The sequence below is a fragment of the Python bivittatus genome, unplaced genomic scaffold (assembly GCF_059951505.1).
Source record: "Python bivittatus isolate LINGU-HERP-01145 unplaced genomic scaffold, Pbiv_v1 ctg000020_np1212, whole genome shotgun sequence".
Taxonomy (NCBI): Eukaryota; Metazoa; Chordata; class Lepidosauria; order Squamata; family Pythonidae; genus Python; species Python bivittatus.
The window spans coordinates 41,422,948-41,439,067 of NW_028277030.1; the positions used below are offsets into that span (position 1 = coordinate 41,422,948).

Genomic DNA, 16,120 nt, shown 5'->3' on the forward strand with positions numbered 1-16,120 from the left:
TAGGGGTTGAGGATAATAATAATAATAATGCACTTTTTAAATTGGTTCCAAATGATGTTCTAAGCCACTCCTACTTCTTAACCAAGTGTATCCTAGTAATCCACAAATTATTTCAGTTTGATGCATGATGACATTTTAATACTTGATGCAAGTCTTAAAAGTAGTTGGAATTACAGTGATATGAATAATTGGTTTTCAAAAGGCAAAATCCTTGGGTAGCCAGAACAATGAATTTTTACAACCAAGTTTGAATGCTGACAATCAGATTTGTATTTCCAGATACAGAACTCAGAGATTGTTGGTAAATTCTACTCTTGAATTCACATAGTCATAAGTAGAAGCAACAAGAAGTGCCATCATTTGGGAGTTTTCACTTGGGATTAGAAATATTTAAGTGTGAAAGCCAATCACTCAATAGATTTTGGAGAATGTAGGGAACTGACATATCATACTGTGCTGCTCTGACTGACAGCACTTCTTCAAGATCTGAATCAAACACATCTTTCCAGTCACCTGCTTTCTCATCCTCATCTCTTTTAATGCTGGAATCCAGATTTGGCCCTCTGGTGGTCCAAACAGATGCTCTGCTATTGAATTATAGCCCATCCTTTTCACTGTGAGTTAAATAATGAAAACTATGGAAGAAAATCCTAATAAAAAGTAAAAATTGTTTCATCAAATTACACTGAAATCTCATTTGTTTTAATAGAACTTAAATAGACGCTGCTTATCAACATCCTATGAGTGTCTACTAAGGATTAAGGCCATTCAATGAAACTTACTCTTAGGGAAGTTTGTGTAGGATTGCAGTGTATATCTTTGATTGAAATGAATTAAAATGTGTAAATGTACTTAACTTGAGTACAGTCTGTTCTCTATACTCCAAGGTAATTATGGAATTTTTCCCTTGGCAAACAGAGGAAGAACCAATGTTGACTCAATCATTTGAAATAATAATTGGACAAAATTAATTGATGATATCTTTCTATTCCTGTTGGGTTTTTGTTTTTGTTTTTGTTTTGTTTGTTTTTTGTATATAGCAAATTAGTTCAGTTATGTAATTATGTATTTTAGCTTGATATTTTAAATGCTGTGCTTTCATTTTTATGTATCTACAGTATCTTCATTAAATACACATATTTCATTATCATGACAATAGATGGCCCAAACCCCCTTAATTATAACAACACAAATATGACCACAAATTAACAAAGATGCCAGTGTGGATGACTTAGTATGTACTTTCAAGATTTTTGTGAATATCTAAGCTAATTTTACTGGGAATGGTTTTTTCCCCCCCAAGGCAAGCATGGAACCAGGACTAGATAGAGCCCTGTTCTCTATTCCTGCTCCTAGATGCATGTCTGTGGCTATATATCCAGGTAGTGAAATAGGCTAGATCTCTATATTTCTCATCCCTTTCTGTCCCTTCTCCTTCATTTGGTGAAATCACATGGAGTTCTGGAAAGTTTGTACTAGACCTTAAGCAACCATCAGTCTAATATTAGCATAAGATACAAAAGGTGCTAAACCCTTTGGAGAAGCTAATGAGAAACCTGCATGGTCAGAACTATTTCAAAGTTTTATTGTCCAGTGGACCCTGCAGCTGTGTATTCTTGGTCTCTTAATTCTAGTTTTACTGCATGTTACTACAAAACTTGCTTTGGAACAATGTATGTATAAGTTGGTGGGAAAATGTGTGGACTTCCTGTTTCTTTATGTCATTGAACTGTGTCAGCAGCTCAGTGAAGCCTTGGAGAAGACCTAGAGTATCATGCAGCCCAGGGCACCCCATAACACAGAAAACTAGCATCTTCTTTTGCACCATCTCAGGCTGAGGATGTCTCAGTTGTCTCAAAGAATCATTCCTTTTCGTCTCCCACAATACAACAAACAAGGAAAACTAAGGGATCACCTGGCCTTACCAGCCTTATTAAGAGTTTAATTGGTGCAAGATGTTGGAACCACAGTTCTCTTGGGGCAGAGTCTTGGGCCTTTCTTCATTTGCATGTAACCACAATATGAACATGCCTTGGGAACCACACATATTTATTGTGTCCCCTTTGTTGCCTTCATCTCATCTCCAGACCATACTGCAAACAAAGTCATTCTTAGTTGTTTTGATCTTAAAATAAGATTTCCCCCTTACCTTTACCCTTGCAAGCTATGGCAGTTTTAGCATACATACAATCTAATATGCTTTACTGTCTATTTTTTCAATGGTCCTGTCAAGTGACCTTTGGTGCAGGTATGCCCCCTTCCCTCTGGTCTCTGGGCACTATTGTCCAGGCTATTCTGCTTTGGCAGTGGGAGAGTTTGGTTCTTTCAATCTGGGCTCCTCCCCTGTACATTTTAGTTTTCTAGATCAGTGTAATACTGATAGGAGCTGCACAGTGAAATGAGAGAAAGAGCCTGGTCTCACTCTGCTCTTGCATGGTACAACTTCTCCATACTAAGTCAACATCATGGGGATGCAAATGATATGTATGGTTCCCAAGGCATGTCTGTTCCAATAGGACTGTGGATCTAACATCTGTCAGCTGTTGTTTGGACCACTTCTGAATTTATTTATTTGGTTGTTTGTTTTTTTGTTTATTTATTTATTTTGTATACCAGCAAATCAATGCAAACTCATCGCATTTTACAAAATAGTCAACAATAAAACATCAAGAAACCATTAAAATATCCCTAACAATTTCACCTGTAGCTTCTCCTTCAAATGCTTTTTATGTCAGAGATAATTACAGCACAAAAAATGTAGTTACATATGCAGATATGGTTCACTCAGATTCTATGAGTAAACTAAAAACACAGCAAGAACTACTTAGTAAAGGCTGGAATATACTATGGTTCATGTATTTACAATTGTCAGCATAAAATCAGATCTCAAGAAAGAAGGAGGAATATTAAACAAAAGGGGGAAAAAAACAAGAATTTGAAACACTAATATAAAACCAGCACCATCTATTATGGCATATATATAAACTTTTACTTAGATACAGACTGAGAGGAAATAGCCACCCATGGTTTCTCTCCCTCAGTCATACAGCACAACAGAATTGATGGCCTACATGCCACTGCTGCCTGAAAAGGCTAGCCACTTTCCTTTGCCCATCCTCAGAAACTTCTGTGTTGCTAGTAGCAGGAAACTGTCAAAAATCTATGGCATGCCTGATTTTTAGGCAGCATCACCACCCAAATTGGCTGGATCCATCATGAAAGGAGAGGAGTAAACTCACTTTGATGCAGTTCTGGCTGCTTCTGGAATGGTGAGAGAATGGCTGTCAGTCCTACGGTGTATTGTGAGAGAACTACCACCCTCTGCTAGCCATTTCTATGTTGCCTCCTCTTTGCTCCACTTTCTTGTCAGTAGTTGGTGGCAAGGAGAAAGCATCTGAAGAATGCTGGGAATTGTTCTCCTTAGTTCAGGTACAAATACTGGGGTAGGCCACAGCTTCAATGTGTTTCCCAGCCCCTAGGCTAGAAATAGACCACTTCTATTCAGAAATCAGTCTCTAACTCAAAGATAGGCAGTCTGATGCCCTTCAGATATTTTAGGCTATAATCTCTAACTAACCTGACTACTAGTTGGGAATTATAAGAATCATATTCCAAAACATGTGAGAGGCCTCAGACTGCCTTTTCGTGCCTAAGTAATAATGGCACACTTGGATGATAACTGGTTACTGTACAACATCCAGAATAGGGTGGATCCTGAAAAGTAAATTCTGAGGATTTGTCAGTCAAGCACTCCAGCAGATCTCATGTGACTGAGACACAGTTGTGACAGAGAAGAGTCACTGCCCCTTATAGCTCCAATTCCATGTAGTTAATACCTGTTCCTTGTCTGTTGCCATGGTTCTTCCCAGGCGTAGGAGATTGCTGAATGAGGATGTTGGCAATCTCAAATACCAATAATGCTATCTAAACCAATCTAAATAATAATAATTAAAAAATTGGCCATGTTTAGATCACTGCCCATGGGGGAAAGGTAAGCTTCTATCATGGGATAAGACTGTTCCATAGTTTGGTCAACTGTACTTGTTGGAGGATGTTCTGTGGAGAGCAAATGAAGACTTGCAGAGATAAAAGAATTAGTAATGATATATGGGAGATAAATTCCCTAAGCCTGGAGGGAATTATATTCCCTGTTGAGAATTATAAGAATCATACTCCAAAACATGTGAGAGGCCTCAGATTGCCTTTTTTTTTTCTTTTGCCTAAGTAATAAATAATGGCACACTGGGATGGTAAGTGGTTGGGAGCAATCATCTTTTGGAGTGGAGAAGGAACCTGAATCCCATCCCCAATGGTTTGAGCAACACTAGAAACTAAATGTGATTTAATTTTAATTGTATGTAAGTGCATTTATTAAAATGTTAATATGTTTTTATCCTGTATTATTTTCCTATATTGTTCCATCAAAAATTATTATCTGAAAGCTATTTTGAGTGATATGGGGGGGCTGCATCCAAAGCTTAGGGAGATTTTGCATTCTTTTTTGAGTACTGGTTTCCTTGGTGGTTTATGTGTTGGCTGTTAAGGCCAGTTTTCTTTCTGGTCCTGGGACTCAGTCCAGTTCAGGAAATACTGCATGTCCAGGAACCCAGTGTACCTGCAAAGCATCTCTCATGCTTTAGTTCTTGCTCACTTTGTTCTTAGAGGATGTCAGGCTGTCCTCTGCTCTAGGTCTTCAGCCAGCTTTATATCATTGAAAACACACTTGCTCACTCTTGCCCTAATGCTAGCTACAAGAAGCATAATAGAAAAAGGATGACAAGGTCAGAGTATGCAACTCTTGATTAAGAACAAGACAGCATGTAGACAGACTTCCCTGAGTTCTGTGCTCCAGGCATATTTCCCACTGGTGACACATAGCCCTTGGAGACTGTGGCAGATTCTTTGCAATGCTGACAGCTTGTTGTGCTCCATGCATACAGCTTGCAAGTTGAAAGTATTTATGAATCTTTGGAACAGAGGTTAGATGAATGTAGGTGGGGACTGCAGTGTGTCCCCTGTTTGGGAGGTATTGCTCTGTAGTGTGCCAAGGGAAAGATTTCACAGCAATAAAAGTTCAGAGAAGCCACAATATTAATGCATGAAAAGCTTAGGTGTAAAGGCACACAGAAGACAGTTGTGTCAGTTTTGATTTGTAGCATGTGTCTACCCCTCCCTCCTCCTGACTCCCTCCTTGCTCTTTCCTGGCACACCTGCTTATTGGAGTGGAATTTGGTACTGGGTGTATAGTTTTGGAAGTGACAAGGCAAAGTACTTGTAATGGTTCTAATGTCCTCAAATTTTACTTATATTCTGGAAGAGTCTCTTGTATACCAAGTGCTCCATTTGGGAGAAAGGTGCAGTGAAGCCCCCCTCTCCAAGTGTGAGTTCACAGTATGAACCCAAGGAGATTTAGTCCTTTGCTCTGCCCTATAATGCTACCTGTAACTATATAATTATTTATATACAAGTGCCAATATGTTATGAATGCTGAATTGTGTGATTTTTAAAATAATCAACACTGAATTTCAAATATCAATAATCTGATTTATAGTCTACTATCTCTACTTATGGTGCATGTCATGCCTGGTACAGACACTAAGGTATGTAAAATTCATTCCCTGGAGGCCAGAGGGATGCCCCCAAATTCAGAAGGTTAAATCAGACATTGGATTGCCTCACCTAACTCTTTGCCAGCCTTGGAGGTTAGAAGTCTCTATGGTCAGGACTCCGTGATCTCAGAAAGTTGTGGGCAGACAGTGAAAATCCAATAGATCTTAAGCCTTTCTAGCTCTGAGGCATCCTTCCCATGCTAAGTAACTTTAGATTACCTTGATAACTGTTCTACATTTATTCCTTCCTGGAATAAATCACCCAATACAGTATTTTTTTCTTCCTACTTTTGCCCTATGATTCAGCAACTGACAAGGGCATTCCAACCAAACAGTAGGATTCCTTTTCCTGTGGCTTAGCCATTTTCCTCAATGTCCCATTTCTGTCAATGTTCTCTTTGCTCCAGAAGTGGACACATTCTAGATCTTCTGGAACACATCTGCATCGTTCCCAGCTAGCATGGCCCCATGCAAAGAAAGTTAGGAAAAATAAAGGTCCAACACAATTCCAGATTGAATGTAGTCATTTTAGCTCATAGCTATTTTGTGTATAATTCTTGATAAAGTATTGCATCACTGTGTAAAGAATGTGTCAAATCAAGTGTGACTCTTGATTGGACAAAGCCCTATTATATTTTTGGCAATCCTAATGAAATGCTTTATCCTGCCTTTCTTTGGGGATTAAATTTTTTTTTTAAAAAAGCCCATCTAACCTGTATTTCTGGGATTTCCTAATGATCTGTTATCTAAGCACTAACCAGGAATGATCCTCCATATGTTTACTTCAACATGAGCCACGTTTGCTAGGTGTCATTGCCTATTGATAGGCAGTCTGTTAATCGATGGCCCTCCTGTTTTATTTTAGTGAAGCACTGTTCTTCACATTTTGTGTAGAAAGTTCTTTTCGGTGTCTCATTACCCCTAGTTTAAAATAATAGATTACTGTCAAGGCTGATTTACTGATATATTAATTTCAGCCCCAAATTCAAGTAAAAGCATAATTCTCCTGTAGTCAACTGTGATGCTGTTAATACATCAGTTTCTGTGATTTTACAGACTAGCAACATTTGAAATGAACATAAATGAAGGATCTAGCTGCCTTAGAGATGTACATTTGTTGGGGATTATGGCCAACAATGCATTATTTATAATTATCACATAGTTAAGTCTATTTGATCTTACAAGAAATTTTGTCACGCTTATGAGCTTTGCACATAAGGCCATTAACATATAATCATTGCTATTTTGATAGCCGGAGAAGGAGAATAATCTAAGATTACACAATGCCAATTCAGAGGATTCTTCCAGGCATAAAAGCCCAGATGAAGAAAACATGAATGTTTGGCATGCAAAATGGCTGTTCCTTCTATGTATTGTCAGGGACAGGAGTGACTGTTTTATTCCCAGGATATATGCTCTGCCAGAGCTATGCCCTTGCATTCAACTAAGAAATAGACTGCTGGGCTCTGGAGTCAGCTAAACAATTCCTCAAATTAATTTGATGGAATTGTTTGTCACAAGGTGGAACAGTTCCTTCTGTGTGCAAAGGGGAAAATCTGAAAATGGATAATTTGTCTTTTGTAAGGTTAAACTGAATAAGACTTGGAAAAAGGTTTAGAAAATGCTCTAGAAATAATGACACGTCACAAATCATGGCCTAAAGTTTTTACCTCCACCTCCACTCCCAGTGAAAAGAATATAAATTACTGGTAATTTCTGGAGCAGTCAAAAGATTCTATTAATTTTATGGGGATTTAAAAAAAATATTTAGATATCATTTAATTTTGATGAAAAACAACTTTAGGTCAAGAATCGGGTAGGATATAAGAGTCAACAGTTATCATTATCACCAATAATATAGAAACATCTGTGACTTGATAATTTAATTATGTAATGATTAAATTGCTTAGATATTAGCCCGAAGATGAAAGTTCACCCTCACTTTTGTTAAAGTAGAAAAGTGATTTCATTTTGAAAAAAAGAAGGGTCATTTCCAGAGTGAAAGCTTGAGTAACAGAAAAAGGTTTTAAAAAAAAAAAAAAATTGCTGACATATACTAGTGACAATCATAAATCTGAAATTTGTGTGCAGGGAGGGTTGGCGTTCTTGTTTATTTATTTGTTGGATTTATATGGCCACCATCTCACAACAACAACAACATATAACCCATGATGTCCAAGGTTAAAAAAATAAACCCCAATAAAATAAAACTGTTATGCAATTTATATTTATAAATCTGTATTTATGTAGGTCTACAAAGACACAGAGAGAGAGAGAGAGAGAGAGAGTAATGTTGAGAGTTTTGCTTATGGAGATCACCAATATATATATTTCATGGATAGATACTTTTTCTGTAGATTGTCTCTATCCAATAGGCAGGGATGAAGCAAGCTCTGGCTCAAAAATTGCTTCTTTCTTTGACATCTCCTTTTTTTCCTTCCCAAGCAGCAAGCCTAATGTGCCTAACATTATTGCACAACATGGGTAACATTTTTATACAAAAACAAGTCCAGTGACAAATGTAATACCATATGGCAATATGCGGAATAAAAAATGCTACGCCTACCTAGAAGCAAATTTTGTTCACTTCCTACTTATAGTCAGCTTCTTCTTTTAAATAACTTCCAAAGCAGTTTATACATTCTAAATAATTTAAAAGATTTAAATGTGTTGTTCATTAATAAATCCAAAATTAATAAACAGAAGATCAGACAGCAAGTCAAATGGTAAGTTGATGATAAAATGCAAGCCATGTTTTAGACCCAAGATTGCTGGCACTGTAATCAATTCGAAGAAATCATTGGAAGAAACAAATCCAATTGATCATAAGCAAAGCAAAAGTACAATAATTATAAAGGTCACCAACAGAGGTTACCACACCACCAACAGCTCTCTGCTGTCTCATTGCCAGTAAATATACAGGCAGGGAAAGGGCGGGATGCTTAATGTGCCAGAGCGTTGGCCTCTGGTAACAAGCATGGCTTTTGTAGCCCAGCATAGCAGACCTTCTTAAGGTGCTGTTGGCAGGCCTCCTTCCAGCTGAAAGTGGGATGGGAATACTAGTTGCAGACATTTTGGGGAGATGGGCGGGGACAAGTCCACTAAATAAATTTATTAATTAATTAATTAATAAATATTTCTAGGCAAAAAAAAAATGCTACTCCTACCTAGAAGCAATAGGGGGACGCGGTGGTGCAGCGGCTTAATGACTCTGAAAGTTGCCGGCCAGAAATGGTCGACGCTTCAGCGGTTCGAGTCCAGCCTTCGCGTTAAACAGGGTGAGCTCCTGTTTCCTCCCCAGCTCCTGTCAACCCAACAGGTCGAAAACTCACGTGAGTAGATAAATGGGTACTCTCACTCCGGTGGGAGGAAAAATGCTGGCGGCGCCTTGCAAAAAGGAGTTGGGAGCAGTTGCCGGTAACTGCGAAAAAGCGTGCGCGCCCGAAAAGGGCGCGAAGCAACGGAAACCCCGCCTCCTGCGCTTGCCAGCTGGGCTCTGCTCTAGGAAGGAGGCTCTGGCAAACCACTTCCGAAAAACAATTGCCTTGAAAATTGCAAGGACTCATCCAAGCAGTCACTGCAGGGTCAGCAATGACTGAGCGCAGACCAAAAAAAAAAAACCTAGAAGCAAATTTTGTTCATTTACAACTTATAATCAGCTTCTTCTTTTCAAGAGTCTGCATATCTTCTCAATGGTAGCAAGAAAGTCAGAGATAGACACTGGACGCCATCCATCAGCCCACTTGTATAGTCCCCCAAGAGTGACGGTTTTATAAGGCCTTGTTAAAGTTACTGGATGAATTCTTAGCAGGCACTTCATTCTTTTTGCCTTGAACCTGTGCTCCCTCAGCCCTCTTCCAGTTCAGCAGATCTGTTGTAGCTACTCAGGGCTGCCCTGCCTTTCTCCACTCCTGCTCCCTGTACTTCAAAGGCATCTCTGTTGGTTTGGTTTATTGAATTTACAACTAAATATGCGGAAATAATATCTAGCTAAAACAGCAGTTTAAAAGATTGCAAACAAGTAGTTTTGTGTATCATTCTATTTCCTTTCCTTTTCTTATGGGTAACAGGCTTATGCGATAATTAGAATAAACTAACGGCTTTCTATACCAGTATTGTTATGAAATAAATAGCATCATCTGGTGTTATTTGACTGCTAAGCATTTCTGTTCAGAGAGAAAAAGAGTATGCAATATATGCATATGGTAATACCAATAATTGTGGTATAAAAGGGGAGGACTTGATAGTACATATTTTCTTTATTGGTTACATTTCTATTTTACCTTTCCTTCAGGGGTTCAAGACAATATCCATAACATTCTCTCCTGCAGGCTTTCCCTACAGCAACAATCCTGTGAGGCAGGTTGGGGTAAGAAAGTGACTGGCCCTAAATTACCCAGTGTGGTTGCCTGGCAGAGGATAGACTTGAACCTGGGTCTTTTTGATTCTAGTCCAGCACCTGAACCACTGCACCAGAGTGGCCTGTATGTAGAAGGGACAACTCAGATCAAGCTATAGTTCCTTGATGGAATCTTCAGGATTGCTGGGATTCCATTCTCACTGTGGCTGCACACAGCTGCATAAAATGAGCAATATACTTTTAAAAAGGGACTATTTTGTCTGTAGTGCTTCTTACAGTATGGAACAACGTCAGGTTCCTTTTTTTTCTTTTTTCTTTTTCTTTTCAGTGGCACATTAGTGTGGTTTTGTGATGGTAGATGTTGCAATATATTTGTTTTGCTTCTTTAGTGGACTTATATGGCCACCCATCTTAACTCTGGGTAGCCCTATACATTCATTTTCAGTCTGCTTTTGAAATCAAAGCTGAGTTCAACTCACTGTTAGAACTGTGGTTTGCATGTTGAAGCCTCCGGATTCAAGCTCTGGTATTTCCAGTTAAAAATGAGGAGATAAGAACCATCCAAGAAGTTTCTACTGGTGAGAGAAGCTGATATTAAGCTGAACAGACAAATGCAGCAGGTTGGGATAAAGCAGCTTTCTTTGTTCCTATTGTTGCATTTACTTCTGTGGCAATGTACAGCTTTATCCCTTTATTTTAAATAGTTTGTAAAAAGCTGTTTATGAAGCTTGATTATGCACACAGATAACTGCATATATTCATTACTAAGATATGTATTTTTAAAAAACTAAAAGCAACATAAATCAAAATTGTAAAAGATCAGTCCCAGCACTTTCAACCTGAAAAAATCTTTTAACATTTAATGAATTATGTGCAGTCATGCTTATACCCTACATTCAGGATAAGAAGAAGCACTGTGTGTGAATCCCAGATGAAAATACAGATATTTCCCCCAGCGCTTCAGAACAGTTCTTCTCTTTTAGCAGTTAGGATGAAGTGAAAACAGCTCCCTTTCTTAAATGTTTGCCATTAAGATGTATTCTTGCTCTTTGCCACTGTCAGCTTTCTTGACATGATTTGAAAGAGCTTTGACTGAAGTAAATTTAGCAACCTATTTCATGCACTTCATATTAGCTTCACTGAAACATCTGCAGGGATATTTTGTCATTTGTTAAGGTGCTCATTTCTTGCTGCCATAGAACCTTTCATTTCCACCAGATGTGTTTGTAATCTCAGGGCAAAAACCAGGGTAGCATCCCATAAAAATGTTCACATAGTGAATTAGTGAAGCTGTAGCTGCAGTAAGAATGTGCAGCTCTGTGTGATGTATTTACAGACATGAATGCAAATCATGCTTAAATATACCGAATGGATTACTATATAAATATATTGTGAGAGTCTTATGGCACCTGAATGACTTTCCTTTAAAAAAAATGGCAGGTGTACTCAACCTTTGGGGAATGTGTCCAGTTTGTAATTTTGAAAGCATGCTGTTGCTGCTCTCACCAAATGTTTGCAATTGGGAGGCTGCCCATTCATAGAATGGCTGCAGTGGGGGATGTAGCTAGTCACAAAGCACCAATATACAGAATGTTCTTGGTCATACTCTCTAACCTCTCCCCAGAAAGCTTCTTACTATACCTGCCTACTTTTGCCTTGCCTTGCAACAGATCAGCATACTTCTAAACAAAGCTCTAGTCTACTCACCTATTAAAAAAAAAAAAATCTAAGAAGTGCATGGGCCCATTTGGGGCTCAGAAGCATTCCTGGAAGGAAAAATGATGCTGTAAGCAAGGGCATTGCTGGGAAGCTTTGCAGATTCTTATTTTTTGAAGAACTGTTTTGTCAAAATACTTTTGAGAAAACAATTGCTTAAATACAAAATTCAGATAGGTCAAGGAGTATAGTACCAACCAAGAGTTATGGCATAAGCTTTCATGTTACTTCATCAGATACACAAATATACTATTTTTTTTTCATTTGTTTACATAGATTTAAAGAACACCCAACTCTAACCACCCTTGGCACTTGACATAATAGAAAAGCCAGAACAATGAAATAAAAATCCATATATGTGTCCAGAAAAAAATCCATACAAAATAGAACAAAATCATACAAGACCAAATCTTACAAGAGCCCGCCAACCACCCTATCCCAAGGCTGGGAGAATTGCTGGGCTTTTCAGTGCCTTCTTGAGCATCATCAGATGGGACCCATATGAATCTTTGGGGAACTACCATTCCAGAGGGCAGGCACCCCAGCAGATTACCTCACCCACTGGTTTCATGCAGATGTTTCTCAGGAGGGGCGAGGCTGTGTGAATTCAACCTCTTCCCCAGCTCATCAGTGCTGACTGAATCTGACCACAGAGAAAATAGGAGAATCACCATAATATGGTGCCCCCCACTCCCAGACCCTGCAGCCAGTTGAGAAGGATCCCATTATTGACAGTATCAAAATTGGCTAAGAGATCAAGGAGCACAAGGATGAATGCACCACCCCTATCCTAGCTCCACCAAAGGTCATTGACAAGCATGACCAGTGCTGTCTCAGTATAATATTTATTCCTGAAACCTGACTGGAAAAGATCCAGATAATCTGTGTCCTCCAGGATTCTTTGGAGCTGTTGCCCATTTACCTCCTCAACACCTTCCCTTGTGAAGCCTGGATAAAAATTGTCCAGGATTGTTGAGTCCAGCAATGGCTTCTTAAGGAAGGGGTGTACTGGCACTTCTTCCAGAGCCAAAGGAACCATTGAGAGAAGCTGATACCACTGCATGAATCCAACCACAGGTCACCTCCCAAGCACCATTTACTACCCAGAAGAGGCCTAGATCTAATAAAAGGTGGCTGAGTTCACAGTCTGAAGGAAGCTGCTCATTTCATCAGGAGTTACAGACTCAAGCCCAGCACAGGCAAACCCACAAGACCATGCCCCAAGCACCTCAACTGGACTTGCCCAGTAGGAGTCCAACTCTCAGCAAATCTGAGTGATTTTATCTCCAGATCTCTAGAATATTCTTCCAGCAACCCAGTAGATGTTCCTGTGACTCATACCTACCCAGCAAGGAATGAGTCATTCCGATCAGGGCCATTGGACAGCTGTCTGCGGATGCAATAAAAGTAGAGAAATAATGCCATTTCGCCACCATTATCACCACAATAGAATTCCAAATATGGGCTCTTACTCATGTTTGGTAAGGCATCTCTTCTGGTGCTTTATCTCCTGGAGCTCCTCCTAAAACCAACTGTATCCCAGGATCAGCACGTAGGGAGAGGCTGCAGAGAGGCTTCAGACATAGCCCATTCCGCGCTGTGACCAAGGCCTCAACTGAACTACCTACCAGATCCTTAGGGAAAATCCCAAGCTTCATCTGGAACTCTACAGGGTCCATAAGTTGCCTGGGGCAGGCCAACCTAATAGGCTCTATTTCCCAGTGAGTCAAAAGGCATGGTGATGGAACAATAGTAATGTTCTCTGCTATGAGATCACAAAATGCAATAAATACCCAGAACAGAAAAACAGAATAGAATATCCAAGGCAAACCATTATATATTCCTTTCAATTTGGATGCTCATCCCATATGCTGACCCATTCCCTGGGGGAAGAACCAGGTTTTCGGGCCCTTAGAGAAGGCCAGCAGAGTCAAGGCCATCTATGAAAGCTTTTATAAGCGATAACCAGCCCTTTGCCTTGTACCTGGAAACTTATAGGGAGCCATGCAACTTGCAAAATGGTGGTATTACATGGTGTTGTACTTGTCAAGTCCATAATTCAAGTTCCATCTTTTTAAATTGCAGCACCTTATGAAATCTGTCCTGAGGATTATTTGATATCAATGGTTTGGAAAAGGACACCAGCAGGGGATTTGGCATTCAATCGATGTCCTCTTAATGCTACAGGTATTGTTATGTGTTTTTTTTTTAAATAAAATCTGTATTATTACAAATCAGAAAAGTTTTTTCCCCTGTATAGTTTATATGACTTACCTTTAAACTAAAAATTCCCAATCCTAAATAATATGTACGTTATTTTTAAAAATCTGTATATTTCACCTTTAGCCTCCATGTAGTAAGTAAATACTGATCTATTCTTAATCTAGTTTGCTGGAAATAATGGCATGTTCGCATTTTCAACATAAAATATTTTACTCTGATCAAGTATTGCAGAGATCTGATTCCTAAGGAAATGCTAATGAATCCTATTATAAAGTAATACTTGTGTGCACGTTCTCAACAAGGATACAGAATTATTCTGAATGGACTTCTTTTGTTGATTTTGACTTCTGTTCCCATTGCACTTTTCTCCCCCCACCCCCTTCCCCGTTCCTCTTTCTTCTTGTTCTTTATGACTCACAGGTACCACTAGCAGGCGCTGCTCTCTCAGTCTTCACGGAGTGGCCTTCTGGGAACAGCCGAGCTTTGCTAGATGCATATCAAATGAGTACAAACACTTGCAGCATTCAGTAGGTGCAAAGCCAGCTTTAGTACTTGCTCTGTTTATTCATTGCTGAACAACAACATTAAGGGGATAAACTGTTTGCTCTTCAGTCAGATCACCTGATGTAAAAAAAAAAGAAAAGAAAAGAAATATTGCTAGAGGTGGAGGAATATGCATGTCATTTGTCTTCCTCCTGCTTTATTTTATTCATTTTTATTTATTTTTTACTGTCCTCAGTGTTCATGTAATTGTTAAAAAAAATGCACCATTTCTGGGCTTTCCATTTTTCTCTTATAAAATAAAGGCAATGGAAGGCAACAAAGTTCTTTAGGTTTACTGGGAATCCTGATTGTGAATATATTAGATTTCCTGAAGCCACAGAACATTTTATAACTCTTTCAGCACTTTAATGGTATGCCCATAAATCAGTGGCACTGATACATTTTTCTCAGTTCTACTTCAGCTGAGAACAAGCACAATGACATAAATTTAGCACATGAGATAACCAAAGAAAAATGATAGAAGTGCAGATTGCTTTTGAAAAGTGAATCAAAGATCTTCCCTTCTTTCTTTTGCAGATAATATAAACATATGCAAGTTCATTTCCCTCTATTCTAAATATTGTTTAGACTTGCAATGATTTCATTATTTTTTTTATGTACAGAGTTTATAGGCTGCTCCAGTCCACTGACTCTGAGTGGCATACAACTCCTCAAATCCGCTATTGGGATTAAAACAAACAATCATAATAGTTCTTATTAGTGCAAAAACATCCAGTCCAAAGCTCTCATGTCTATTTCTCTCTTTTCATTCTCCAAATGCACTTTTCTCCCTATTTTCCCTTTTTACAAGACCACCATATATGCTACTGTATGCCACTTTTGTCTGTATATAATTTATGCTGTACTGTGAGTTCATAGCTTTGCATAAATGCATATTAAGCACATACCACCTAGAAATGCTGCTGCTGCCCTATTCCTCCCCCTCTAGCCAATGGAAGAACATGCACATAACTTGCTTGGATTATCAAAGCATCCCTGCTGTTCTTCCTCACTGCTGCCTAACCAGAGAGGGTATGACCTGGGGAGAAGGAACCCTTCCACTGATTATGCCCATACTGTACCTAACAACTGGTCTTGAATACAATAATCTTAAGTTTTGAGTTTTCTCTCTTCATTTATCTTGGCGGGGGGGGGGGGGAGGAAAACAAAAGTACAATACAGGTAGTCCTCATTTAGCAACTGCCTTATTTAGCAACCATTTGCAGTTACAACAGTGATGAAAAAGTAATTTTGCAATCAGTCCTCACATTTACTACCTTCACAGGTCTGTAAAGCAAAGGAAAGCTGAAGTAAGAGCATAAGCACAGTCACAGTTTCACTTAGAGACCACTTTGCTTAACAATTGAGTTGCTGGCCCCAATTGTGGTTGCTAAATGAGGACTACCTGTATCAATTTTTCAAAATCATCTTAAAACATTATTTAAATTTACAGAATTGTATACACATATATAAAGAATCAGTTGACATTTGTGCATAATCCACTGTGAAAAGTCAAATATAGATTTGTCTTTCCAATGTTATCTAACAATTCTCTTGGCTACCCCTTTCCAACCTGATTCATATAACATATAACTTTTGGTGTGTTTACATATTCCATATGTAGGAATACAGCCTAAAAGAATATATACATCTTCAATGGGCAGTAATT

General features: G+C 38.8%; 2 protein-coding genes across 11 annotated transcripts in view; one reads left to right on the forward strand and one right to left on the reverse strand.

The window, feature by feature from the left end:
* ADGRB3 (adhesion G protein-coupled receptor B3) overlaps nucleotides 1–16,120 on the forward strand; it is a 498,176-nt gene that overhangs the window by 186,954 nt on the left and 295,102 nt on the right. Inside the window, exons 8-9 of the mRNA XM_088137454.1 lie at nucleotides 13,771–13,872; nucleotides 14,329–14,435. Coding sequence (XP_087993580.1) covers nucleotides 13,771–13,872; nucleotides 14,329–14,435 — 209 coding nt within the window. The remainder of the gene's footprint in view (nucleotides 1–13,770; nucleotides 13,873–14,328; nucleotides 14,436–16,120) is intronic.
* Nucleotides 1,362–16,120, reverse strand: part of LOC148217043 (uncharacterized) — a 194,899-nt gene continuing 180,140 nt past the window's right edge. For 9 of the 10 annotated variants that reach the window (XR_015795577.1, XR_015795572.1, XR_015795578.1 and 6 more), the window contains one exon: nucleotides 13,919–14,529. The gene's annotated coding sequence lies outside the window, so the exon portion shown is untranslated. Of the gene's footprint in view, nucleotides 13,076–13,918; nucleotides 14,530–16,120 lie in introns of those variants that run through there. The other variant, XR_015795571.1, reaches the window with a different exon arrangement.